This window comes from Chiloscyllium plagiosum, unplaced genomic scaffold (assembly GCF_037043375.1).
Source record: "Chiloscyllium plagiosum isolate Xiang-an unplaced genomic scaffold, Cpla_swu_hap1 HiC_scaffold_1, whole genome shotgun sequence".
NCBI classification, from domain to species: Eukaryota; Metazoa; Chordata; class Chondrichthyes; order Orectolobiformes; family Hemiscylliidae; genus Chiloscyllium; species Chiloscyllium plagiosum.
In genome coordinates this window covers 46,350,354-46,375,594 of record NW_028270139.1, presented here as the reverse complement: position 1 = coordinate 46,375,594, position 25,241 = coordinate 46,350,354, and the positions used below count along the sequence as shown (strand labels likewise).

The 25,241-nt window shown below is 42.7% G+C and overlaps 1 protein-coding gene across 3 annotated transcripts in view; it reads right to left on the bottom strand.

The window, feature by feature from the left end:
• The window catches only part of c1qtnf7 (C1q and TNF related 7), a 54,870-nt gene that overhangs the window by 15,051 nt on the left and 14,578 nt on the right, over window positions 1-25,241 (bottom strand). For all 3 annotated transcript variants that reach the window (XM_043694514.2, XM_043694535.2, XM_043694521.2), the window contains one exon: window positions 7,027-7,284. In XM_043694514.2, the coding sequence (XP_043550449.2) occupies window positions 7,027-7,276 (250 nt within the window). In that variant the 5' untranslated portion in view covers window positions 7,277-7,284. The remainder of the gene's footprint in view (window positions 1-7,026; window positions 7,285-25,241) is intronic.

Here is a 25,241-nt window from a genome sequence, read left to right as displayed (position 1 = left end):
GTTTTAGATTACATTACAGTGTGGAAACAGGCCCTTCAGCCCAACAAGTCCACACCGACCCGCCGAAGTGCAACCCACCCATATCCCTACATTTACCCCTTACCTAACATTGTGGGCAATTTAGCATGGCCAATTCACCTGACCTGCACATCTTTGGACTGTGGGAGGAAACCGGAGCACCCGGAGGAAACCCACGCAGACACGGGGAGAACGTGCAAACTCCACACAGTCAGTGGTCTGAGGCGGGAATTGAACCCGTGTCTCTGGCGCTGTGAGGCAGCAGTGCTAACCAGTGTGCCACCGTGCTGCCCACAGAGAGAGCACCAGGGATAGGGACAGTGAGTGTTACAGAGAGAGAGAACTCCAGGGAGAGGGACGGTTAGTGTTACGGACAGAGAACACCAGGGAGAAGGACAGTGAGTGTTACAGACAGAGACATCAGGGAGAGGGACAGTGAGCGTTGCAGACAGAGAGTACCAGGGATAGGGACAGTGAGTGTTACAGAGAGAGAGCAGCAGGGAGAGGGACAGTGAGTGTTACACAGAAAGCACCAGGGATAGGGACAGTGAGTGTTACAGAGAGAAAGCACCAGGGAGAGGGACAGTGAGTGTTACAGAGAGAAAGCACCAGGGTGACGGACAGTGAGTGTTGCAGACAGACACCAGGGAGTGGGACAGTGAGTGTTACAGAGAGTGAGCAGCAGGGATAGGGACAGTGATTGTTATAGAGAGAGAACACCAGGGAGACGGACAGTGAGTGTTACGAGAGAGAGCAGCGGGGATAGGGACAGTGAGTGTTATAGAGAGAGAACACCAGGGATAGGCACAGTGAGTGTTACAGAGAGAGAGCAGCAGGGATAGGGACAGTAACTATTACAGAGAGAGAGCAGCAGGGAGAGGGACAGTGAGTGATATAGAGGAGAGAGCAGCAGGATAGGGACAGTGAGTGTCAGAGAGAGAACACCAGGGAGAGGGACAGTGAATGTTACAGAGAGAAAGCACCAGGGAGAGGGACAGTGAGTGATATAGAGGAGAGAGCAGCAGGGATAGGGACAGTGAGTGTCAGAGAGAGAACACCAGGGAGAGGGACAGTGAGTGTTACAGAGAGAAAGCCCCAGGGAGAAGGACAGTGAGTATCAGAGAGAGAACACCAGGGAGAGGGACAGTAAAAAGAGTTTACCAGCCCCTGAACAATGAGCAACATTGTATCAGAATTGAATTTGGCGAAAATGGAAATATTCCATTCTTGATGTTGATAAACAAAAGTTCACAATTTCTCCAAAACCAAGATTTTAACAACCGGTTGAGAATTTTATACATAGCTGTTGACAAGTTGATTTGCATGCATTAACATCTCCTTTTAACCTAATCTTGTCCCATTTTACTACAGTTATGTAGTGTTACCAGGCACTGGAGAGAAATTAGATGGCAACAGTTCCCAGCATGAAATACTGAGTGGTGACCAGATGACTCCAGTCACAATTTCCTATTCTGGGCATCTATCTTGGCTGACAGTGGCCAACATCTCAGGGCCTATGCCCTGAGCAGTGACCTTCAGCAATCATTCACCCAAGGAGGCTGGCATTGGATATGCACCAGCTGCAAACATCCTCATAGCACACTTCCACCTGTAGCACAGTTCAGTCCTTCAGTACTGTCGTTTGGAATGTTGATTCCAGATCAGTTTGCCCAACAGGACAAGCACCTCGTGCATTGTTGACAGTTCATCTCAGGGCTCTTAGTTTGTTCTCTTAGCGCTCACTCACTTCTCACTTACTTGACATTCATAACATCTCTGCTTTACCTTGCCTTTCTGTGCATTGCAACATCTTTTAGAACTTACAACTTCATGGTACTTTGGTCTTCGAGAGTGTGGTGCTGAAAAAAAAAGTCTGATGAAGGGCTTTTGCCTGAAGTGTCAATTCTCCTGCTCCTCAGATGCTGCATGACCTGCTGTACTTTTCCAGGACCACACTCTCTACTCTAATCTCCAGTGTCTGCAGTCCTCACTTTCGCCTGGTACTTTGGTCTTGTCTTCCTTTTCAGTACTGACATATAGCCAGACAGCTTTTCATGTTTGCCAGCAGTGATCAGTCTAAGAGGTGGACAGACACCAATCTCCATCAATATTTGTTTGCAAGAAGGAGGTGGATATAGCTCTTGTGGCTAAAGGGATCAAAGGATATAATGGAAGGCTGGATTAGAATATTCAGCTTGTTGATCAACAATGATCATATTTAAATACAGAGCAGGCATGAGGGGTCAAATGGCCTACTCCTGCTCCTATCATCTGTGCTTCCCTGTTAATATCAGATGTACATGAGTGTGAAGGAATCACATAAATTTACAGTAGTTCTAACACATTTACAATCTCCTACTGTATTTACATGACATGACTTGTTCTGCATGCTTTGGAATAATGACCCAATGTCACATCCATGTTGAACCATCCCAGTGCTCTCCTTGCCAGAAACTCCATCTCCCACTGTATTGAGGACTATGTGAAACTGTCATTTGTGCGTGATGTCAATGCTGACGGCTCATATTATTAAGGACTTGTGTTATTTCTGATATTCCCCACACAGGTTCAGTAGAACCATCACCATTGGTTGCGGCCACAGCAATGGGACAAAGAAATTGTGAAGGAACAAATGCAGCAGCAAGTCTAAGACCAGCAGCTTCTGAGCAGCCTCCAATTGCCAGATTCATAGCTGGAACTCCCCTCAGAGAGTGGACGAGCTACAGGAAGCCTAGAGGATATCATCCTGAATGCTAATTCCTGCAGATAAGTGAGTTGCCGTGCTGTTGCTGTCCCGGGATGCCATCATAGATACTTGACAGCAGGACTTGTGTACTGAAGGGGTAAGTAGCCTTTCTATCGCACTGGCCATCAAAGTGACAGCGGCACTAATCATTTTATGGAACTGGCTGCTTCCAAGGACACATGTGGGATCTCTCAACCCACAAGGTATCAAGGCTGTTACTGATGCAATTTATGTCAGTTCCCACCACCTTATCTTGTCTCCCTGTGATACGTTCCATGTTGACACCCAAGCGGCAGGCTTTGTGAATATGCATGTCTTCTTCCAGGTGTAGGATTCTGTTTACTGTACACGTCACGTTAGAACCCCACATCATCACGTAGGTGATTTCATCAGTTGAACAGGTTGCCATCTGGTCATTGCACAAGTCCTCTGTGATCAAAGTCAGCATCAAGTACCCTGGGAGCAGCCATTATACTTATAAGAGAAGTCTTACTTCCCAGCTTCATTTCAAGGGTCAGATGCCTTACAAGGATAGCTATTGGGAGACAAGTGCTACCATGGCTGATAAATACATGAGGCAACCCCTGACTCAGGCCATGTGTAAGTACAATGGAGCCTCTACTTCCACCAATGTAATTGAGGAGGAGACAGTAAGCTCCCTGAAATTTTGATGATTGAATCAGTTGGAGGTATAAGGACCTCCAGATTCTTGATGAAGGGCTTATGCCCGAAACCTAAAATTTCCTGCTCCTCGGATGCTGCCTGACCTGCTGTGCTTTTCCAGCACCACACTCTCGACTCTGATCTCCAGCATCTGCAGTTCTCACTTTCTCCCAGTATAAGGGCCTTGCCGTATTGTCCAGACAGAGTGTGTCACAGAATAGAAGTTTGCTGAGTTTTCTAAAGGTAGAGTCAGACCAACTAGCTGCTCTCTCATTAGAGAAAAAGGACTGGTGGTGCCTTAACTTGAGGGTCACCACACCTCAGGCAGTGGGAGCGACTGAGAAGGGAGAATCCTTCACGGTAACCTCAGCTAAGGCAAGAATTGAAGCCACTCAATTGGCATTGGAAACCAGCTGTCTGGCCAACTAAGCTCACCAACCCCAAGGTGTTTTGTAGAACTAGAGCAGATAATGAGGGGATAGGGTTGAGCTTAAGAGTTTGAGAACAGCAGCAGGCTACCGAGGAGGAAGCTGAGGACATTGAGCAGGAGGAACATCGCCATCAGCATGACACAGCAGTGCAATGCTGGACACAATAAACCAGACAGGACGTAACTGGTACTCACTTCCAACAGGTGTGAGTTGGGTTAAGCGGTCAGTCATTGACTGTAATTATGATGTTCATTGAAAAGCTTTCAGGCTGGTTTATTCCCAGAAGCAAATGCAGTTTTGTTTTGTTTGTTGCTTCTTCATTTTTCCTGTTGCTTAGTAAAAGTTAACATTAACAACTGGACAAAAGCTTTCTAACATGGGATGCTCCTGCATTGCAGCAATGACTATGTTATGCTGTACTTCTGACTGGATTCCAACATTGTATAGCACTAGGGGCGGCATGGTGACACAGTGGTTAGCACTGCTGCCTCATAGCGCCAGAGACCCGGGTTCAATTCCCGCCAATTGTCTGTGTGGAGTTTGCACATTCTCCCCGTGTCTGCATGGGTTTCCTCCGGGTGCTCCAGTTTCCTCCCACAGTCCAAAAATGTGCAGGTCAGGTGAATTGGCTAGGCTAAAATGCCCGTATTGTTAGGTGAAGGGGTAAATGTAGGGGAATGGGTCTGGGTGGATTGCTCTTCGGAGGGTTGGTGTGGACTTGTTGGGCCGAAGGGCCTGTTTCCATACTATAAGCAATCTAATCTAAAGATAAGGAGCATCTGTAGCTCCATTCCTGCAGCTACGGTTACAATAACAGTCAATGCAAAATCTGATGATGTAAAGAGGCAACATACTTATAGATGTGAGAATTCATTTCCAACAAAGTGTCACTCATACCATCCATGTACCATCTGAAGCTTTTCTTTCTTGTTTCTCTCTCAATATTCTCTGAAGATCTGTTTGTGGCTGACACCACCTGACCTGGTATTAACTCTGGCACTGGTAGTGTAAATCCCAAAAGGTCCCAGTAGTGGTGGGTAATTCTGCCACTAGTGATCACATGATAATCCAAGTGTAGCGGCATTGAGGTGCAGTACATACATAATAAGGTCAGCAGTAGAGAATTCCTGGAGATAATTAGCTCAAGTTCATGGAGAGAAATACTCCATGAAATTCCCCAACATTTACACTTATCTGATTTTTGGTAATATTTAACCTAGATCATGAGATAAAACAAACTCCAGGGGGAGAGAGACAGGGTGTGCCACAAAGCAAAATACCTGCAATGGGATAGTGAATGACATAGACTGAACATGAGGAAGAATGGAACAAAATATAAAGGGACATAATACCTGATCCTCAAAACAAAGCTGTACAATATATAATATGGAATCTTAAATGTAGAGGTTGTTGATCTAAAGTTTAGTTGAAATGGGTCTATCTTTATAAAACTAGAGAGCTGCTGATGCCCCTAAGGCATCTGGATATAACTCTTTAAATGGGGACACAGGAGATTCTATCAAAGCTTAAGGCATTCATGAATAGGTTTGGGGTGTGGGTGTGCAAATGAAGGGGTTATGGGCTACATGAAGTCAGTTCTGACTTCTGAAAAAGTGGATTTTAGGTTAGGCGAAATTTAGGAGTTTAGCAAGGAAATATTAAAGGAATTGAGCCGAATATAGTGACGGGATGAATAAGAATTTCAACAGAGGTTAAAAAAAAGTGCCTGAGTCATTATCAGCGGTGAGCAACGTTGCAAATATATAAGTAAGTGATATGTGTGATGGAAGGTTTACGGGATTTGAAGCTCAGGTCAGAATCAAATCGAACAAAAGCTGTGAATAGTTTGACACAGTAGAAGATTGTGACCAAGAGTGGATACAGTTACAAGGATGCACAGTCTGTTACAGTTTGTAGAGGATGGTTTAAAAAGTCATCAAAATTCAGTGGGAAGTACTTTAACTTATCCAAAAAGAAGACTAATGCTTACCCTTTGTTTGCCACTCTCCATGGTCACCACCAAGCTTCATTAAGATACCATCAATGAACTGTTGCTCTACTTTCATGCGGGCTTTTGAAAGTTTGTAGAAAAAGGGGACTTCTGAGGGTGTTGCAGCAGGAAACAGGAAGAAGAGGTCGATGGCCTAAATCTTCCTTTCTGTGTCCTGCTCTTCCTGGTCCCATGGAAGAACATTACAACTTACCTAGAGGCCTTCTTGAGCTTATTAATCCCCTTCTCATGGCATTCCCTCAATGGGAAAGATGCAGGTGATGTCTTGTTCAACTCAAAGTGAAAATCATGTCAAGAATCAATAGTGTCATAGATGATGATTAATATGTGACATGAAACCAAAATACTGCACATGCTAGAAGTCTGAAATAAAAGCAGAAAATGCTGGGAATACTTAGGAAATCAGGCAGCCTCTATGTGGAGAAACAGAGTTAACATTTCACATCGATGAGTTCCCTTCTGAAGGGTCAGATGCTGCTTCACTTGCTGAGTATTTTGAACATTTTCTGTTATTAATATCTGAATTAGCACCATGCTGACTTTAAGCAGGCAGTAGGCAGCTTATCTCTCTATCCAGAATCATTGGTTGAAATGGTGGGAACTTTCCAGCAGTTACTAACATTTTAATAAGACTTTAATCACCACCCTTCTAATATTATCAAAGTGGGTAAGGTTAGTTTTACCGAGAAACATTGGACAAGCAGTCTAATATTAAAGAAACTACAACAAAGAGGGCTGGTGATGATTTCCAGTTGTGTATCATTAATGTGCACTAATAACATGCAGATAAATGAACTTCTGATTGACACAAGATACGTTTAAGTTCTGTTTTGATGTCTTTATTAACTGCACTAATTGAAGATTACTTGATCAACCTACTGTTTACTTTAGACCATTGCATTTAAAGAAAAAAGTGAAATGATCCTTTACATGGAAATCTTTATTGATTGCGTGAAAGTTGCTCTCAGATTCAACTAATTATTCCAACAGACTAACTCTCAGATTTCCATTAAACATAGTTATTTTAAGATGTTAAATATCCATATTGAGATTGGTATATTGCAAATGTAATTTAGCATTAATCCTAATTTGACCGGTTTTGTAAGAAAAGTATATTTCTACATAGCTGACTAAATAAAGAAATGTAAATACTGTACCCGATGTCCCTTTCTCTCCCTTTTCTCCTGGTCTGCCGTCTCTTCCATCTCTGCCTGGGAGGCCTATGCGTCCATGAGGTCCTGGGTTTCCATTTGCTCCAGGTGGCCCTGGTGGGCCAGGTAAACCAGGTACACTACATATTAACTTGGAAATATTACTGGTGTATCTTCGATCTCCCTTGAGTTTGCTCAGAAGAGCTTGGCCAGATATGCAGTAAAAAAAAGCTGCCAGGTAAAGTGAGGCAAACATCTTGAGATCTATAAAAAAATATGCACAGAATGCTTTAATACAGTTTGACAATGACACACTTTCACATAAATTGTTCAGACATGAAGTAGTGCTCACTGCTGCCTACTGGTGGCAACATTCAAGCATTTGATTCATTTATGAAGTAATTGCAAAGTGAAGATGGCATGGTGGCTCAGTGGTTAGCACTGCTGCCTTACAGGGACCTGGGTTTGATTCCAGCCTTGGGTGACTATCTTCTGGATGCTTTGGATTTCCCCCTGCAGTCCAAAGATGTACAGGTTAGGAGGATTGGGCATGGTAAGCTGCCTGTAGTGTCCAGGGATGAGGGTCTGTGTGGGATACCCTTTGGAGGGTTGGTGCAGACTCAGTGGGCTGAATGGCCTCTCTTTGCAGTGTACAGATTCTAGGATTCATTAGCATTCTAAAGAGAAAAGCTGAACTACCTTTTTCTAAGAAGGTTCTGATTGGTTGAGTTTCGCCTTTAATTTTAATCTTGTCAAAACACAGTCTTAATAAAAATTATTCTCCAAATTTCTGATCATAAAATCTTACCAAACAATGATGAAATTCACAAGTGTTTGACCTTTCATGTTAGCCCCATGGCTTGAAGTGGGAGTGATCGGAAACTATCAGTATTTGCTGTTGTCATTGTATTGAACTGACAGCTACTTCAGAAGTCTGTACGTGTACAGCATATAGTCTATTGGAAATCTAGGAGATGTTTTCAGTAATTTCTCCAGAAGTTGTGTTGCTGACGTTCCTGGGGACTGGAATATCTAAGCAAACAATGAACTTTTAAAACGTTCCACTTTTATGCTGTTAGTTGTGTTACAAAAAAACCCTTGAGAATTAGCTTGTTGAATGACAAGTCTTTAACTTCAAATTTACCAGTTTCAAAGATACCTTGAATAATCTCAACCTTGATCTTGAAAAGTTTATTTTATGTTTGTCTTTACGTTTATGCCAATTTTTTCATTGCTGATAAATAACAATAAGTATCAACAATTAAATAACTTCCTGTTGCAGTTTGCACACTTTAATTTTAACCGTTTTCTTAATTCTATCATAATTATTTGCTTCACTGTCTGAAAATTTAAATAAAAACGATAATCAATATTTTTAACTACTTAGTTTGGTTCCTGCGAGAATACTTCAATGTCATTGGCTGCTCATTCTGCTTCAATAAAGTGTGGCGCTGGAAAAGCACAGCAGATCAGGCAGCATCCAAGGAGCAGGAGAGTCGAAGTTTCGAGCATTAGTCTTTCATTAGGACTGGGGACAGGGAAAAGGCTGAGAAATAAATAGAGGGAGGGGGATTGAGGCTGAGGGTAACGTAGGTGGGATGGCGATAGGTGGGTGCAGGTAGGTGGTGTTTGCGATAGATCAGTGGGAAGTGTGGAGCAGATAGATGGAAGGAAGATGGACAGGTAGGTCACGTCAACAGGGCAGTGCCAAATCGGAGGGTTGGATCTGGGATGAAGTGAGGGGAGGGGAGATTTGGAAACTGGTGAATTCAATGTTGAGGCCCTGAGGTTGTAGGCTCCAGTTTGCAGGTGGCCTTGTGTAGGCGGGGGAGGAGGCTCAGAATGGACATGTCATAGGGGGAGTTGGAGGGGGAGTTGAAACGGATGGCCACAGGAAGGTGGGGTTAGTTGGTGTGTATGGGCCAGAGATGTTCTCTGAACCGGTTTGCAAGTTATTGCTTGGTCTGTCTGATGTAGAGGAGACCACATCGAGAACAACGGATGCAGTAAATGCGGTTCAAGGATTTGCAAGTAAATCTCTGCCGGATTTGGAATGATCCTTTGGGGCCTTGGACGGAGGTGAGGGGCAACTGTGGGCCCAGGTTTTGTGCCTCTTACAGTGGCAGGGGAAGGTGCCGGGTGTGGATGGGGGTAGGTGGGGAGTGTGGACCTAACAAGGGAGTCACAGAGGGAATGGTCCCTACGGAATGCAGATAGCGGTGGAGAGGGAAAAATATTTTTGGTAGTGGGTTCTGACTGTAGAAGGTGAAAATGGCAGAGGATGATCTGCTGGATTTTGAGGACCAGGGGATTCTCTCCTTGTTGGGGTTGGGGGAAGGTGGTTTGAGGGCAGACGTGTGGGAAATGGGAGGAGATGTATTTGAGGGCATTGTGATCACGGGAGAGGGCAAATTATAGTCCTTGAAGTAGGAGGATATCTGGGATGTCCTGGATTGAAATTGTTCATCCTGGGAGCAGATACGGCAATGGTGGAGGAATTGGAACTAAGGGATCGCATTTTTATGGGTGCAGTGCGAGGACTGCTGATACCATTGCTGATGGATACTTTGAGATCCTAAGTATGTATGTTAGCTCGCTGAGCTCGAAGGTTTGTTTTCACACGTTTCGTCACCATACTAGGCAACATCATCAGTGAGAGTCTCTGGTGAAGCGCTGGTGTTATGTCCCACCTTATATCAGAGGTGTGCACATGTACCACAGACAGCATTTCAGAAGAAAACTGGTTGTGTTAATACATTGGTCAGCAAAGAGTCAATATTTTGGACTGTTATCTTTATGTGTTATATCTTCTCCTTGTGCTCATATTTTGTACATAATGTTCTAATTAGCATGTGATTAACCAACCTCTGAACTTCTGATTGATTCCAGATGTGGTCAAATGTGGCCTGTAATTACTTACAGATTTTATAAAAGGAGATTGACATGAAGAATTAATCTACCACATCTGCCATTCCCTGGTCTACCAGGATATGTTCATTGATTTGAACCCTTTCTATCGAACTATGACCTTGAATTCAGGTCTAATTATGAAACAAGATTTAGCAGAATCTTCCCTGCCCTGTTGAGGCAATTTTGGAAACTTTGTCCAAGGCACGTCAATTCCACTCTCACTTCCAGATTTTCCCAGAAGCAGACTCCCTGTTCTCATTTGTGATAGGCATTTGATCAGGTTATATAAAATGGACAATTAGAATGTAATTGCACACAGCAATCTTATAGGAAATGCGTTGACCCCACTCTCCAATAGAAATTCAACAATACCATGGTGAAATCCCAAGACAGAAGGTCAGAAGGAGTGCAGAGGCTGCTGGCCTTGCTGCTATCATGGAGCCCCACAGCTGAAATCAGCACAGCTGCGCTCTGAGGAAAACTTGCAAAGGAATTTACTGATACCTACGACAACTCTGGGCTGGTGTGTAAGCTCATGGCTCTGAAGTAGTTAATACTCATAATACATTAACATTATCCATTTTAGTAATGTCACACAGTGCATGGTGGAGGTCAGGAGTCTTACTGTCAGTTTTTGAAGAGATTAAATGATTGTTTAGACCCCACAAGTCCTCGTAGTGAAGCTCAGCTAAATGTGGTTGTTAGCATGCAATAAAACTTCCTAACTAAGGGGAGTACATCTTCTGTAGATAATTTACAGCAATGCATCCATCAATCACTAGATCTAACTATGACAAAGCAAAGCCAAATGAGGATTGGCAGCAAAATATCTCAAACTGCCCTTTCCCACTACCACAGACTGGTAGAGGAAGCAAAAACCAGGAGGTTGCAGCAGAGGTCATTTGGGAAATATCACATGTGCCTTCCTTCTTTACCAGCCTCAACAATGCCTCCATCTGCCTCAGGAGTGACCACCTCTACACTGAGTTTAGTAGCTGGAGGACTGGCCAATCCTGTTGGCCCCTCCCATTGGGCGTTCTACTTCCATATTCCACGATTCTCTGAGAGGGAAGGGCACATCGTGGGGTTAGGTCCTCTAAACAACCTGACGATTGAAATTTTTTAAGATGGAGGATATTTCATCAAATTGTTTTGAAATCTTTTTAACAACAACTATATCACGTGGCTTGGTCTTGGCAAACTATGAAATAAAACTCTGTGCAAATTGGGTTTGGAAAATGCCCTGGGGTAGAATGTAAGGATGGGGGGAAGAGGAAGATGTGGGTATTCTGACACATCATAAACTTAAATATTTTAGTTTTAATACTTTGCAAACTTAGAAATTCCTCCCCACCCTCAACCATTTATAATTTATCAATTGGAGAATACTGTATCCACATGCTGTTCTTTGTCAATGGCACTTTGCAATAACTGGGATCAAACTGGTCACAGTATCAACACAGACGTCATTAATTCCAGCAGCATTGTATTCCTCTTAATACAGAAGGAAATACGCAATCTCATCAAAAGGATTCAAATAGAGAATTGGTTCAGAGGCCCCTCAGAATTAATTGAAAATTGAGATTGGTCAAATCCCTGCAAGTATTTCAACTTTGTACTGCCATGAGGCACTATCGCCTACTGAAGTACAAAGTGATTATTCTGGAGCTAATGGGGATTGATTTCCTGACCATCAATCCTGCCCAGTTTAACATTTGGCACACTTCAGTAATTCAAGACACTTTCTGCTGACATTATGAGGTTAAATATTTAACTGTCATACGTTAACGAACAGTAGAAAGGAAATGGATGATGTACTGTGAAAACAAGTTAAAGACACATATTAACCATGCAATTATAATTGCTGAAATTTTTAGCCATGTGAAAAATATTGGAGAAAAGCAATATGTTCAGTCTGTTCTGGACTATTTACTAAGTCAATGCGCTATCACTCAAATTTTAAAAATAAATAAAAATCACACAACACCAAGTTATAGTCCAACAGGTTTATGTGGAAGCACTAGCTTTTGAAGTGCTGCTCCTTCATCAGGTGGTTGTGGAGTATAAGATCGTAAGACACAGAATTTATAGCAAAGGTTTACAGTGTGATGTAACTGAAATTATATATTGAAAAAGACCTGGATTGTTTGTTCAGTCTGTCATCTTTTCAAATGAACTTGCTGGTTTCAGTTCTTTCATATGTAAATCTCAGAACATTTAAAAGTTACATTCTCAAGTGAACTTTAATAATTGATATCATGTTGGCCCAGATAATGCACTTAAAATGTGAGCTATCCTGTGTGAGACTGTCTGTGCCACAATGGTCAGACTGATTCTAATCTAAAAAAACAGATTTACAGAATCCTTCATGGATTCATGCAGTTCTTGAGCAAAGTAAAATGTAATTCTGCAAGTACAAATTCACCTCACAAACTTACATTTGTATGTGTGCATTGAGTGTGTGTATGGGGGGGGGGGGGGTGGGGGGGCGAGCGCTTTATGAGTGTCTGTTAGAGAGTGTGTGAATGTGTGTGAATGTGACTGTAAGGGGGTGTAAGTCTGTGAGAGGGTGCATGAGTGAGTGTAGGACTGTATGTGAGAGTGTATGAGAAAGGGTCTGCGTGAGTGTATGGGTCTGTAGGAGAGTGTGTATGTGTATAGGAGTTCTGTGTATCTCTGTGTGTATGTGTGTGTGTAGGAGAGTGTGTGTGTGTGTGTAGGAGTGCGTGTTTGTAATTGGCGAGACTGAGTAGAGGCTATGGCAACTGATGAATGGACACTGCACAAAAATCAACAGACAGGAGTATTCCCTCCCAGTCAGAGAACACTTCTGCGGTCCAGGACATTTGACCTCGGACCTTCAGGTGACCATCCTCCAAGACGGACTTTGGGACAGGCAACAACAAAAAGTGGCCGAGCAGAGGCTGATAGCCAAGTTCGGTACCCATGGTGATGGCCTCAACCGGGACCTTGGGTTCATGTCACATTACAGGTGACCCCATTGCACTATATACACACACAAACACACATACACAGATGCGCACACACACACACACAAATACAGATACACAGACACTCCTACAGACACACACACATTCCTACAGACACACACACTCTTCTGCAGGCCCATACACTCACGCAGACCCTCTCTCATATGCTCACACATTCACTCCCACATGCACCCTCTCACAGACGTACACCCCTTTACACTCACACACTCTCTCACCAACACTTATAATACCCGCACACCTCCCCGCCCACACACACACATACACACCCACAAGCACACAAACACATATAAGTTTGTGGGGTGAATTTGTACTTGCAGAATTACATTTTATTTTGCTCAAAAACTGCATGAATCCATGTAAGATTCTGTAAGTCAATTTTTTAGATTAGAATCAGTCTGACCATTGTGGCACATATAGTCTACACAGGGCGGCTCACATCTTAAATGCAGTATCTGGGCCGAAATGGCACCAAATGTTAAAGTTCACTTGAGAATGTAAGTTTTAAATGTTCTGAGATTTACATATGAAACAACTGAAACCAACATGCTCATTCTAAAAGATGACAGACTTAACAAACAATTCAGGTCTTTTTCAATATATAATTTCAGTTACATCACACTGTAAGCTTTTGCTATATATTCTGTGTCTTACAATCTTATAGTCCACAACTACCTGGCAAAGGAGCAGCTCTCCGAAAGCTAGTGCTTCCAAATAAACCTGTTTCACCAAAACCTGGTGTGTAATTTTTAACTTAGTACACCCCAGTCCAACACTGGTGTCTCCAAATCAAAAAAAGAATTGATTTTATTCTGGAAAATGGGCAATTTATACAGGAAATCTATAAATAAGAAGCCATGCAGGATATAATTAGGTTCAGCACTGGGTTGGAAACTGAACAAAAAAGATATTAAGTGCAAAGGTACTTGATAGGAATAGTCAAAAAATCATTGCACAATGAAAAGGAAAGTTGCCTGGATCAAATGGAAAGAAATATCAAGAAATAGAGCTGTAATTAGCAGCAGAAAATACTTGAAGAGTATATTTTGATTCCTTTCCTTTGCTGTGGATCCATGGATAAACAGAAGAAATAGGTCAAATTTGAAACAATAAACACACATTTAATATTTGTAGGCCCAAGTAAAAGGTATTTTTCAGAACAAATATTAATCCCAAATATATAGTTCCACCAAAATAAAGTTTAGAAAAATTAAGACAGTGTGTGCGAGATAATTGAGAAAAACATACAAGTAAATGAAAAGACATTTTAGAAGTGGACAATTGTGAGGTTCATGGGAGAATTACTCACAAGAGACATACTTATGATTAAATGAGGAAGGATGAGGATAAACATTATGGTTGTGATCAATGGAATTTGGCTTGGTGGTTTTTGTGGAGGAAAACATCAGCACAAATCTATTGGGTCGGTTTTTCTGCTGTGCTATGATTCTGGAAAAAGCTGACATAGTGAATCTACAAGAAATGCAAACTACTATGTTTGCTGGAAATCTGAAACAAGCACAGAGAATGGTGGAGAAACTGAGCAGGTTCAGCAGCATCTGAAGAGAGAGAAAGCAGAGCCAATGTTTCGACTCTGATTAATTGTTTCTCCCTTCACGGATGCTGCCAGACCTGCAGAGTTTCTCCAGCATTGTTTGTTTCAGTGAATCTACATCTGCCTGTTGCTCCTTAAGTTAGGTAAGAGTCGATACTCTAGATGCGTCTTTTCTTTCTTCTTTATTCTTTCATGGAATGTGAAACATCACTGGCAAGGCCACCGTTTGTTCCCCATCTTTAATTGGTTGAGTGGCTTGGTACCAGAGGGCAGTCAAAAGTCAACAACAAAGCTGTGGGTTGGGAGTCACCTGGGATGGGACAGATGGGTTATTATGACAATTAATAATATGTTACCATGGTTACCATGACTGAGACTAGCTTCTAATTCCAAATTTATTAATTCAGCTTTAAGGTCCACCAGCTGGATATTTCCATTGACTTCCATTTTGCTAAGGCTCTTGCTACCACAGTAGACAGCCTAGTGGTCACATGATGAAGTTTATATCACAAGTGGACAAGCTAAGAAGCTGGAGACAGGTACAGCTGAGGAAAATCTTTATCAGAGAGTGTAGGATACTGCAAGCTCTGCTCAGCTGGACATAAGAGCTGAATCTCAGTGGTTATCAATAATGAGAACTATTCTGAAGCAGTAGTTGAAAGTGTCTCAGGGTTATTACAACCTTTCCAGAGGCTCTGTGCACACTTGAAGAGTGATTTCAGCCATCTGTCTCCAGCAATGTGCTGTGAAGTTTCGATCTTTGTGATAACGTTCAAATCCATGGAAAGAGTGGTCACCTACACTGAGCATCAAATGACCAATCAAGCAAGTGCAAACTTGCCTAGGCCATAAAGACTAGACCTTAAGTCTACACTTTAAACAGGATGAAGTCAAACTGACGATTCGGTGCCTCACTCAACGCAGCAAAGTGCTGTAGCATTTGGCTGGCAGGGCACAATGAGTGGGCTATCAGATGGAGAAAGATGTCATGGAAGTAGAGACTCTGCTTGAAGCACTTTCACTTCTGATCCATCCCTCAGTACACCACATGTTGCCTCCTGTCCTGATACCCACTCTACAGGTGCAAGTGGACCAATCATTGGCAGGATCCTCATGGGCTCCAAAACCTCATCAACCAAGTGCATCTGAGCAGTCCCATGCAAATGTGAGCAGGCTGATTCTGGTGAAGCCAAAGGATAGCACCATGTGGTGGTTGAAAAAGGACAGGAGTGGAATTTTATGATTACATAAGGGTTTGCACATAAGTCTTTAACAAAGTATCACCGTGTTATGTTTCTGGTAAGATATTTTGTACCACGAAGGTTATCTAATAGTTCTATTTTCCTGTAATTCCTATTTATCATTGCTGCCTTACAATGGCCTTATACCCTTGTGAAAAGCCACAACGTCAGGGTTAAAGAGGAGAATGTGCAACTGGGAAAGAGATGAACTGTTGATTTTGAGACTGCTTTGTGTTGAGGTTTGGGGGCTTGCCAAGTGGGCTAAGAATATGTGTGACACCTGGTTGTACTGCCACACATTCTCGATTGGGAATATCTGGTTTATACATTAACTACTTTGTGTAAATGCTGGTACCCGAACCACATCACAGTCCTCCCCTTCTCGCTCCTCTAATTGTTGCTCCTTCTCAGCTTCCTCCTACAAAGCATTCAGCACCTTCTTCCTCTTGGAGTTACAACCCTTTTTGTAGCTCAATATCGCATATGACGCATGAGACCACTTTCACCCTGAACCCCCTGACTGATATAAACTAAAGTGTAGCTCCCCAGATCAGTGTCAGCTCCTAAGTGCATCTTTGGAACAATGTTTCCTTGCTCTATTATAGTTCTGATGATCAGCAGTCTTTTCTTGGCATCACTGTATCAGCTCCTTACTAGTGCCATCAGTCATGTTTCAGAGTGTAGCCCTCGTCTACAAGAAATTATTTGCTAATTCTGGGGTGTGAATATCACAGGGAGGTTTGCCCCACACAGAATAGAATCAATGTGGGATCTCCCCGGGAATCTTGCAGAGATAATGATGTTGAACCTTGTGTAGTTGTAGATGAGCTGAACATTAGTGAAGTGGAAGCCATTTTGGTTGATGAAGTCACCAAAGGTGATCTGGAGTGTCTGGATTGCCACAAACAGGATTAATGGGATTACATTTTTACCCTGTGTTTTGAAACATTTAAATGTACGCCGACTGTAAAGAGTTTATTCTATTTTATTATCATTTCTGTTGCATAATAACCTTTCGTTTTAATATTAAAACAACCTCTGCAACATTGAAGGCTTATGTTCCATTGATATCCTGACACCACCTCATTAAACCAAAAAAAAGACAAATATGATTTACCAAGCCTGATTTCAGTCTAGGATCTGACTTGCCTAGTAATAACATCATTCTGGATCAGTGGTGCTGGAAGAGCACAGCAATTCAGGCAGCATCCGAGGAGCTTGATTTCGAAGCTCCTCGGATGCTGCCTGAATTGCTGTGCTCTTCCAGCACCACTGATCCAGAATCTGGTTTCCAGCATCTGCAGTCATTGTTTTTACCTCCTTAGTAATAACATCAGCTGGACCATAACATAAGGTATGCCTGTTTAAAAGTGTGGTTTTAGCTTATAATTTCAGGCCTAGTCGATGTCCAAAGATGTGCAGTTTAGACGGATTGGCCATGGGGTCCAGGGATGTGCAGGTTAGGGGCATTAGCTATGGGAAATGCAGGGTCACAGGGATAGGGTAAGAGGGCAAGACTGGCCAGGATGCTCTTTGGAGGGTCAGTGTAAACTCGATGGGCCAAATGGCCTGCTTCCACATTATAGGGATTCTATGGTTTTATGATTCCCATAGTCTAATGTGAATTTGCCTAAAGGTGGTAAAACAGTCTTCTATTGGTTTGGCAATCGAATGCTAGTTTTAAGTAACTTTCATGGAGCAGTACATGTAGCCAATTTTTTTTTATATAGGACCATGAGTGTCATTGCCTGGGCCCATTCCTAATTGATTCAAGTGGCTTGCTGGGACCATTTCAAGGAAACCACTCACAGGCCAAAGCAGATAAAGTTGTCAAGTTTCCTTCCCTAAAAAGGCATTAACAAATAAACCTAGTGAGTTTTTAAGACAATCAACCATAGTTATCTGGTCTTCATTCGGCGAGACTTAAATTTCAGAATTTTATTGAATTCAAATTTCATCATCTGCCATGTCCAATGGTATTACCCTGGGTTTGTGGTCTATTAGTCCTATCGTGCTACTATTACACCACTACCTCCCCTACCTTTCACTGCTGTTACAGTGTGGGTCTTTCAGTATGGGTGACTGAGTTTACACATTCACAGTTAGATCCTTAATAATCCTCTGAGCAGCTGTTCTTGGTTTGTGCTTCCACTCCCTTACCAGAATGACGTGTAGCTCAATGCTGAAGCTCATGGCTCTGCCTTGGCCACTTCAGAGGCTGTTTAGCACCTAAATTATCTCAAAAAATCACCCCCTTTGAGGCTGAATAGCACCTGCGGAATGTATAACATACAATTTTTGTGACACACTCTGTTCATGACCTGTCATGAACTGTCAAAGGAATTTTAAATGCAAAGATAGCTGACATTTATTTTCACCTAATTTACAGTATTGTTCTGTCTTCAGCAGCGGTCATATACATTTATCTTTAAAACTTGTAAGGACTGTGTCTTTTTACTTTGCCATTTAAAACAAAAAATAACTGGATTGAAATGAGAGGGAGCTGTCTTCTTGCATTGAAGTATACACACTTCAAGCCACTTTCCTGTTTACAGGCACCCTCCTTTGAAATTGATGCCATGTTCCTAACCTCCCTACACTCCAGGCCCTGCACCCTGAAGCTCCTGCAACATGTATGAGGTGAGGGATGCCATCGACGTCCCTGCCGATTACACTTGCAGGAAGTGCACCCATCTCCAGCTCCTCCAAGACCGTGTTAGAGAACTGGAGCTGGAGTTGGATGAACTTCGGATCATTCGGGAGGCAGAGGGGGTCATAGATCAGAGTTATAGGGAAGTAGTAACTCCAAAGATGGCAGATAGATGGGTGACAGTGAGGGGGACTGGGAGGAAGCAGCCAGTGCAGGGACCCCCTGCGGCCGTTCCCCTCAAGAACAAGTATACCGTATTGGATACTTGTGGGGGGGATGACTTACCAGGGGTAAGTAACGGGGCTCAGGTCTCTGGCACGGAGCCTGTCCCCGTTACTCAGAAGGGAAGGGTGAAGAAGAGCAGAGCAGTAGTAATTGGGGACTCGATAGTTCGGGGCACAGATAGGCGGTTTTGTGGGAACGAGAGAGACTCACGTTTGGTATGTTGCCTCCCAGGTGCAAGGGTACGTGATGTCTCTGATCGTGTTTTCCGGGTCCTGGAGGGGGAGGGGGAGCAGCCCGAAGTCGTGGTCCATATTGGCACCAACGACATAGGTAGGAGGAGTGCCGAGGATGTTAGACAGGCTTTCAGGGAGCTAGGTTGGAAGCTCAGAGTTAGAACGAACAGAGTTGTTGTCTCTGGTTTGTTACCCGTGCCACATGATAGAGATTCGAGGAATAGGGAAAGAGAACACTTAAATGCGTGGCTACAGGGATGGTGCAGGAGGGAGGGATTCCGGTTTTTGGATAACTGGGGTTCTTTCTGGGGACGGTGGGACCTCTATAAACAGGATGGTCTACACCTGAACCTGAGGGGCACCGGTATCCTTGGGGGGAGGTTTGCTAGTGCTCTTGGGGGGGGTTTAAACTAACTCTGCAGGGGCATGGGAACCCAGATTGTAGCTTCAGGGTGCAGGGCCTGGATTGTAGGGAGGTTAGGAACATGGCATCAATTTCAAAGGAGGGTGCCTGTAAACAGGAAAGTGGCTTGAAGTGTGTATACTTCAATGCAAGAAGTATACAAAATAAGGTAGGTGAACTTGCAGCGTGGGTTGGTACCTGGGACTTCGATGTTGTGGCTATTACGGAGACATGGCTAGAACAGGGACAGGATTGGCTGTTGCAGGTTCCAGGATTTAAATGTTTTAGTAGGGTCAGAGGTGGGGGTAAAAGAGGGGGAGGTGTGGCATTGCTTGTCAAAGATAGTATTACAGTGGTGGAAAGGACGATGGATGAGGACTTGCCATCTGAGGTAGTTTGGGCTGAGGTTAGGAATAGGAAAGGTGAGGTCACCCTGTTAGGAGTCTTTTACAGGCCTCCTAATAGTCCTAGAATCATTGAAGAAAGGATAGGGAAGGTGATTCAGGAGATGAGTGACAGTAATAGGGTGGTTGTTATGGGGGACTTTAACTTTCCTGATATTGATTGGGAAAGCTATAGCTCAAGTTCGTTAGATGGGTCAGTGTTTGTTCAATGTGTGCAGGAGAGTTTCCTGACACAATATGTAGACAGGCCAACAAGAGGTGAGGCCATACTGGATTTGGTTCTGGGTAACGAACCAGGCCAGGTGTTAGAATTAGAGGTAGGTGAGCACTTTGGGGATAGTGACCATAATTCGGTGATTTTTACTCTCGTGATGGAGAGGGATAAGTGTGTACTACAGGGCAAGAGTTATAGCTGGGGTCAGGGAAATTATGATGCGGTGAGGCATGACTTAGGATGTGTGGCTTGGAAAAGTAGACTCCAAGGCAAGAGTGTAAATGATATGTGGAGCTTGTTCAAGGAGCAACTATTGAGTGTCCTGATAATTATGTACCTGTCAGGCAGGGAGGAAAGGGTCGTGCGAGGGAGCCGTGGTTTAATAAGGAATTGGAATCCCTTGTTAAATGGAAGAGGGCGGCCTATCTCAAGATGAGACGTGAAGGTTCAATTGGGGCGATTGAGAGTTATAGGGTAGCCAGGAAGGACCTGAAGAGAGAGCTAAGAGCAGCAAGGAGGGGACATGAAAGGTCCTTAGTCGGTAGGATAAGGGAAAACCCTAAGGCTTTCTATAGGTATGTTAGGAATAAAAGAATGACTAGGGTAGGAATAGGTCCAGTCAAGGATAGTAGTGGGAAGTTGCGTGTGGAGGCGGAAGAGATTGGGGAGACACTGAATGAATACTTTTCTTCAGTATTTACTCAGGAACAGGGCATTGTCGTCGATGTGAATACTGAGTCACAAATAAGTAGAATGGATGGCTTTGAGGTATGTAGAGAAGAGATGTTGGAAATCCTGGAAAAGGTGAAAATAGATAAGTCCCCTGGGCCTGATGGCATTTATCCTAGGATTCTCTGGGAAGCAAGGGAGAAGATTGCAGAGCCATTGGCCTTGATTTTTATGTCCTCTTTGTCTACAGGAGTAGTGCCAGAAGACTGGAGGATAGCAAATGTGGTTCCCTTGTTCAAAAAGGGGAGTAGGGATAACCCTAGTAACTATAGGCCCGTGAGTCTCACTTCTGTTGTGGGCAAAGTCTTAGAGAGAATTGTAAGGGATAGGATTTATGCACATCTGGATAGGAATAATGTGATCAAGGATAGTCAGCATGGTTTTGTGAAGGGCAGGTCGTGCCTCACAAACCTTATTGAATTCTTTGAAAAGGTGACGAAGGAGGTTGATGAGGGGAAAGTGGTAGATGTGGTATATATGGATTTTAGTAAGGCGTTTGATAAGGTTCCCCATGGTAGGCTACTGCAGAAAATACAGAGATATGGCATTGAGGGTGAGTTGGAGGTTTGGATTAGGAATTGGCTGGATGGAAGAAGACAGAGGGTAGTAGTTGATGGCAAAGTTTCTTCATGGAGTGCCGTCACTAGCGGTGTTCCGCAAGGATCTGCTTTGGGACCATTGCAGTTTGTCATTTTTATAAATGACCTGGAAGAGGGGTTAGAAGGTTGGGTGAGCAAGTTTGCGGATGATACGAAAGTCGGAGGAGTTGTTGACAGTCAGGAAGGATGTGGCAGGTTACAGCAGGATATAGAGAAGCTGCAGAGCTGGGCAGAAAGGTGGCAAATGGAATTCAATGTAGCTACGTATGAGGTGATTCACTTTGGGAAGAATAACAAAAAGATGGGGTACTGGGCTAATGGTCGGATACTTGGTAGTGTGGATGAGCAGAGGGATCTTGGTGTCCATGTACACAGATCTCTGAAAGTTGCCACCCAGGTAAATAGTGCGGTGAGGAAGGCATATGGCGTACTGGCTTTTATTGGTAGAGGAATTGAGTTCCGGAGTCCTGAGGTCATGATGCAGTTGTATAAGACTCTGGTGCGGCCACATCTGGAATATTGTGTGCAGTTTTGGTCGCCATACTATAGGAAGGATGTGGAGGCACTGGAACGGGTGCAGAGGAGGTTTACCAGGATGTTGCCTGGTATGGAAGGAAGATCGTATGAGGAAAGACTGAGACACTTGGGGCTGTTTTCATTAGAGAAAAGAAGGTTTAGGGGTGACTTGATTGAGGTGTACAAGATGATTAGGGGGTTAGATAGGGTTGACAGTGTGAACCTTTTCCCGCGTATGGAGTCGGGTATTACAAGGGGGCATAGCTTTAAATTAAGGGGGGGGTAGATATAGGACTGAAGTTAGGGGTAGGTTCTTCACTCAGCGAGTCGTAAGTTCATGGAATGCCCTGCCAGTAGCAGTGGTGGACTCTCCCTCTTTATGGGCATTTAAGCGGGCATTGGATAGGTATATGGAGGATAGTGGGTTAGTATAGGTTAGGTGGGCTTGGATCGGCGCAACATCGAGGGCCAAAGGGCCTGTACTGCACTGTATTCTTCTATGTTCTATGTTCTATGTCTTAAACAAAACAATATTTGAAAGGGTGACTGCAGTTTTGAAAGCAAGTGACCTAATAGCAGGGCAGGTATCATAAATGCTGTTGGAAAAGTAAAGATTGAAGAAAATTGCAGATGATTTGGAATGGAGAGGGTGTACAGATTCAGCTTGTGTGGTCTACGGACTAGTGAATAGTTTTTGGTGTCTTTTTGCCTGTGTGATTGGTTCTCAGATAATTGATTAGCTTAGTGCTCCGAACAAATTACATAGAGAAGAATACTCAGTTCAACCCCAGCTCAAGAGCAGTCTCTCTATTCTCTGCAGTAAAACTCACTATAAACTTGAAGGAAACCAGTTTATCTTTTCCACAACAGTTGTTATGAACTGACTTTTAACAGATCAGTCAAAGCTGTTTTATGAGTAAATCAACCACATTGTGTCTCTTACCAACCAGTGATAGAATCTGGAAAAAGATGACTGAAGGACTGTGCTGGCCAGTAGAAGAATCAAAAGGATCATCTCAGTAACAGAAGCTGAAAGGATCTGAGATACAGGGAGAGGCTGAACAGGCTGGGGCTGTTTTCCCTGGAGCGTCGGAGGCTGAGGGGAGACCTTATAGAGGTTTACAAAATTATGAAGGGCATGGATAGGATAAATAAACAAAATCTTTTCCCTGGGGTTGGGGAGTCCAGAACTAGACGTCATAGGTTTAGGGTGAGAGGGAAAAGATATAAAAGAGACCTAAGGGGCAGCTTTTTCACGCAGAGGGTGGTACGTGTATGGAATGAGCTGCCAGAGGATGTGGTGGAGGCTGGTACAATTGCAACATTTAAGAGGCATTTGGATGGGTATATGAATAGGAAGGGTTTGGAGGGATATGCGCCGAGTGCTGGCAGGTGGGACTAGATTGGGTTGGGATATCTGGTTGGCATGGACGGGTTGGACCGAAGGGTCTGTTTCCATGCTGTACATCTCTATGACTCTATGACTCTATAATTGAACTGTCTTTCCAGTTTGCTTGTCTGCTCATTGCCTATTTTATCTGGTCTGTTTGTCTGTCTGAGTGTGTAAACAGGGAGTTTATAAGCTGATTAGAGCTTTAATTAGTAGTGTTAAATGCTGACAATTTGTAACTATTTAACTATAGCTAGAATCGAAGTACTTATAATAAATATTAATTCTTGTTCAGTCCAGACACCTGATCCATGCTTTTATCAATCAGAGTATCAAGTCAGGTAAATTAGAAAACTTTGTATACTTCACAAATCTTTAACTTTTATGACAACCATGGGACTAGTGGGGCTCAATTTCCAGTTCACTGCCCCCCTGAGATATAATGAACTGTAGAAAAAGTTCAAGTACAATTCTATTTGGAGGTCAAAAAAGGATCAGCATAAAATTTTCTTGTGTATGATGTTTGTTTTCCTGGTTTTATGTCTCTGTAAATTCCAGGAAAATCTGCCTGCTTGCCCTTCACAGACAATTTTAGAGCCCCTTCTCCACTGCTGGTTATGTGTCAGATTTAACTCAATGAAAGTATCCCTATAGAATTGTGACTACAATTCAAAAGCATTTCATTGATGGAGTGCTTTAGAATATCCTGAAGTTCTGAGATATAAGTTCTTGGCTGATATAGTTTGCAATGCAGAGTGATCCCAACAGTGTGTATTCAATTCCTGCACTAGCTGAAGTTACCATGAAGGACTCTCCTTCTCAACCTCTCCTCTCACCTGAGGTGTGTTGATCTTTAGGTTAAGCCAACAGCAGTCTCTTTCTCTCCAATAAGAGAGCAGCCCTATGGTTCAATAGGACAATGGACATTTCATGTTTACCTTTGCCTTTAGCTAGAAGTCTAACAATTACATCTGAATTTGGTCTACATTGTCAGGCTCCAGGGATATGCTTTCCTCATCTGAAAGCATTTCTTTGTGCTTATAGACTTTCTTTATAGAACTCCACCTCTCACTTTAGAGACTTCTTTGTTCCTTTTTTTTCCTGAAGTTTCAAACTCTACTACTGATTCATAAAAATCAAGGGCTCAGTCCCTCCTGGTTTGGAATTTAATTGGTTAACCAAAGTAACTAACATTGGATTGGATCAAAATATTATCATGAGATATTTTTGGCAAAACTGTCCACTCCTAAATGATATATTCAGCCATGCATATCTAATAGAATATCAGCTAACCTTTCAGCGATGGCAATATCTTTGCTAAATGACAAAGTAGCTAAGAAAGTGTTTACATGTCTATTAAATATTTCAGTCCACAAAACATATCATTTTACTGTAAGTATTAACAGTAGTCATATTTTTATTCTCTTCACTTTTAAAAATGGATTAGATGCTGCTTTTGTAACTTAAGTGTCATGAACAATAATTTAGATTGTTTCCTTTTGGCACCAACTAACTTGGCAAGGCAATATTTTTCTCCTGCAATGAGCATCAAGAATTTTCAGACATCTTGTTTCCAGATCTGTGGAATTTATAGACTAGAATTGAAGTTTAATATGATCTATGAACAGCGACAGATAGGCAGGCAGTAACACAGAAACAACTTCCCCCAGAGATAATAAATAACATTTTAATACTCGGATTCTGCTTTTCCTTCTGAAAGAGCTCTTAATCTAGATTCCATCCTTAAAACTAACTTGATGGTTATCGACAATATCTGTCAAAATATATTCTACAAACTGAATTATTGTGCAACTCATGTAGGTTCAGAAGAGTTTAAATAAAAATTACTTATCAACCCACACAAGTAAATCTGTTTCTCTTCAATGGACTTCATTAAAACAAACCTTCCAGCTCAGTGAGCTAACTTACAGACTTATCATCAACCTGAGTTACAAATCTTCTCAAAAATCACTAACTTAATTAAAATGCTTAAAATAAAATAAGCATTAAAAAAGGAGAGATTACATTCCACAGACTATTTCTCTTGCTTTCATTGCCACAATTTTTTATTAAGTGAACTCTTCACCACTGAAATTGCTGCCAATATAGAATCCCTACAGAATGGAAGCAGGCCATTTGATCCA